Raw genomic sequence first — 2,776 nt, 5'->3', positions numbered from 1 at the left:
GCTCACGTGTTTAAAAAAGGGAATTTTATTCCGTAAAACCGTAAACAACCTGTGAAGTTCAAGGGTCNCTTCAATAATTGTTGTTGATTGCAGATGTGTCTAGTAGTTCCCATTGATTTAGCTTGGAAAGCGGGGAGAATGGCGCTAGGCTTACCGCACCGTGACGTCACTGCCAGAGGAAGTCGGGGGTGATGTGTTTCTATATTTTGGCAAAATTGGCCGCTCCCAAATTCAGTGATCGCAAAGTAAATTTAATTTAATTTTACTGATTAACGCTAAATTCATTAAATTACCGCAAACATATTAGTTTTAGGTATAAATATTGATCCATTGATTATTCTTTGCTGACCGAACTTTTCCTTTAAAGTTTACACCTTAATTAAACCTCTGATAGAACTAACTGCCCTACATGCATGAAACAGTCCTATTATCCAGACCGATCACAGACTTCTAAGCGTTTGATGCTTTTCTGATCATTCCTTTTGGCTCATGTGTTTAGAAAAAGGGAATTTTATTCCTTAAAACCGTAAACAACCTGTGAAGTTCAAGGGTCACCGGGTGAGGAGCTGCTGAGTGTTACCTGGGGCGCAGGGCGACGGCGGTTTGCTCAGGATGAGGGCGGCCCCGGCGGGGGACGGCGGCTTGTTGTTGGTCGACGGGGCGGTCGTGAGGTCCGAGTGAGAGGGGTCGGCGTCCCGTTGCCGCGGTGACCGGGCGCTCCAGTCGTCCAGCCCGCTGGAGGCGGCGGCGGTGGCCGAGCTGCAGGTGGCGCTGGCTTTACGGGGCTGGAAACAGAAACCAGGTCACAGCGGAAACAGGACGACGGGTCGGTTCTGCCGGGTCAACGCTTCCTACCTGCCGCGCCTGCTTCTCCTGGTCCTGCAGCCACTGCAGGTAGGACTCCCGGGCCACCTGCTCCTCGATGGCTTCGTTGGTGGCCTCCCAGTCCGTCGCCCTCTTCTTGTCCTCCAGCATCTGCTGCTCGATCCACGACTCCTCTGACGTCTTGATGGCCGACTTCATCAGCGACTGGTCTGCGTACTGGGAGGAAGAGACAACCGGCGGTTAGAGCTTCCATTCGTTCTGGAGTCCAAAGCTCCAGAACGGCTGTGCGGCAACAGCAGGTGAGGAAATGAGAGCCTGGTTTAGTTTTGGTCTCTGGAATAATGAAGTGGTTTTTGTGTGTATTACTGCAGGGTTCTGGTGTGGTTCTGGTACCCCGGGTTTGAAGGCAGGCAGTCCCAGTCCCACCCCGATGGTGGCCTTGTTCGGGTTCACCACAGAGTTGTAGTGGATGTTGCGGTGGTAGCTGACTCTGATTGGCTCGTCGTTGTTCTGGTGGATGCCGTGGAATGTGTTGATTGGCTCTGCAGGAGGAAGAGGAGGACGATGAGGATGAATCAGGACCAATGGGATCCGGGTCCGTTTGGGCCCACGGACTCACCTGTGCTGTACTGGTACACCTCCACCGGTCTGTTGTACATCTCGGCCATGGCCTGCATCTCAATGTGGTTGCCGTGGCAATTGTTTTTCCTCTTCCTGTTGATGTATGTGGTGAAGTCTTCCGTCACGTAGTTGGAGAAGTAATCTGCGTTCTTCATCTGAGGGGGAAAAACGAGCCTCGTTCAAGATGCCGGCAGTTTGCAGCCGATTGGCCGAGGGGGGGGTCACGTGATCAGAGCGGAGCGACTCACCAGGTAATCCATGCAGTGCTTCCTCACCACCTCGTGCATGTCCTGATCTCCGTACACCTGGTCGGCTGGAAGCAAACAGAAACCAGATGGTTTGAGTGAAGCCAGACTGCAGTCCTCTGCTTTCCGCTAAAACTCATAGCAACCCAAAAAGTTCAACTTCAAACAGATTCAGGCTAAGCTGTTGCTAATCGTTAGCATGCTTTCAAGGTAAAAATTATACCATCTCGTAATTATGAGATAAGCTGTCTGATTTATTTTTTCCTTGCTTCCATAAATTATAAAGAAAAACAAAAAGCTTATATCTACTCAGTTTACCTCTGGTACCTTCATGTTAGATGTAATTAATCCAATTAATTGGATTAATCGTGATTAATTGATTATTGAAATAATTGTCAACTAATTTATTAATCAATTAATTAATCTTTAATTGGTGTAGAGATTCTAAAACCTGCTTTAAGCTGACAGAGCGACACACTAAGAGCAGCAATTATATCAAGATTTAGATTGAAAATTTAAATATATCTTTTTCGTCTGTCAATCTGCTCTATAATCCAGAACTCCTTAAGTGGAAAAGTTTTAGTTTCACCTGCTTTAATTTCATAAACAGTCTTCTTTAAGGAACCTTTGGTTATCACATTATTAATTGATTTATATAAAAAAAAAAAAAATCAAGAGATTAATTGTTTTGCAAAATAATTGTTAGTTTTGGCCCTAATTCAGATTCATTTTATATTCAATTAATGTTCATTTGAAGTTAATTTAAGATAAAAACACTAATCTATTTGGCTTTGCTAAATAAATAGAAGCTTCAATGATTTTGGGTGAATTTTAAGAGACAGAAGGAAAAAGTTAATTGATTTTTAATCATTCTGTTGAAAAAAAAGCAATGTCTGACTCATTTTCATCCAACTTCTATCTATCTTATTACTTTTGTTAATTCTGTGTCCTTTGTTGGTTCTTCTTTCACTGAAGGAGGGGAACCTGTATGTGGCTTTTATTAATCTCTGAATCTTATCATCATCCTGGAGAGAAATATCAGCTGTGCTGCTGCCATCAACACCTTTGTTTCTAGATGTTGGAGC

At 44.7% G+C, this 2,776-nt stretch overlaps 1 protein-coding gene across 1 annotated transcript in view; it reads right to left on the bottom strand.

Moving 5' to 3' along the window:
• Window positions 1-551: 551 nt before the first annotated feature.
• Window positions 552-2,776, bottom strand: part of otud5 (OTU deubiquitinase 5) — a 27,298-nt gene continuing 25,073 nt past the window's right edge. The window contains exons 3-7 of the mRNA XM_015400821.1: window positions 1,695-1,759; window positions 1,445-1,601; window positions 1,219-1,367; window positions 856-1,041; window positions 552-785 (exon numbers count right to left, since the gene is read on the bottom strand). Of these exons, the coding sequence (XP_015256307.1) occupies window positions 552-785; window positions 856-1,041; window positions 1,219-1,367; window positions 1,445-1,601; window positions 1,695-1,759 (791 nt within the window). The remainder of the gene's footprint in view (window positions 786-855; window positions 1,042-1,218; window positions 1,368-1,444; window positions 1,602-1,694; window positions 1,760-2,776) is intronic.

This window comes from Cyprinodon variegatus, unplaced genomic scaffold (genome assembly GCF_000732505.1).
Source record: "Cyprinodon variegatus isolate N-32 unplaced genomic scaffold, C_variegatus-1.0 Scaffold1150, whole genome shotgun sequence".
Classification (NCBI taxonomy): Eukaryota; Metazoa; Chordata; class Actinopteri; order Cyprinodontiformes; family Cyprinodontidae; genus Cyprinodon; species Cyprinodon variegatus.
This window is presented reverse-complemented; position numbering and strand designations above follow the sequence as displayed.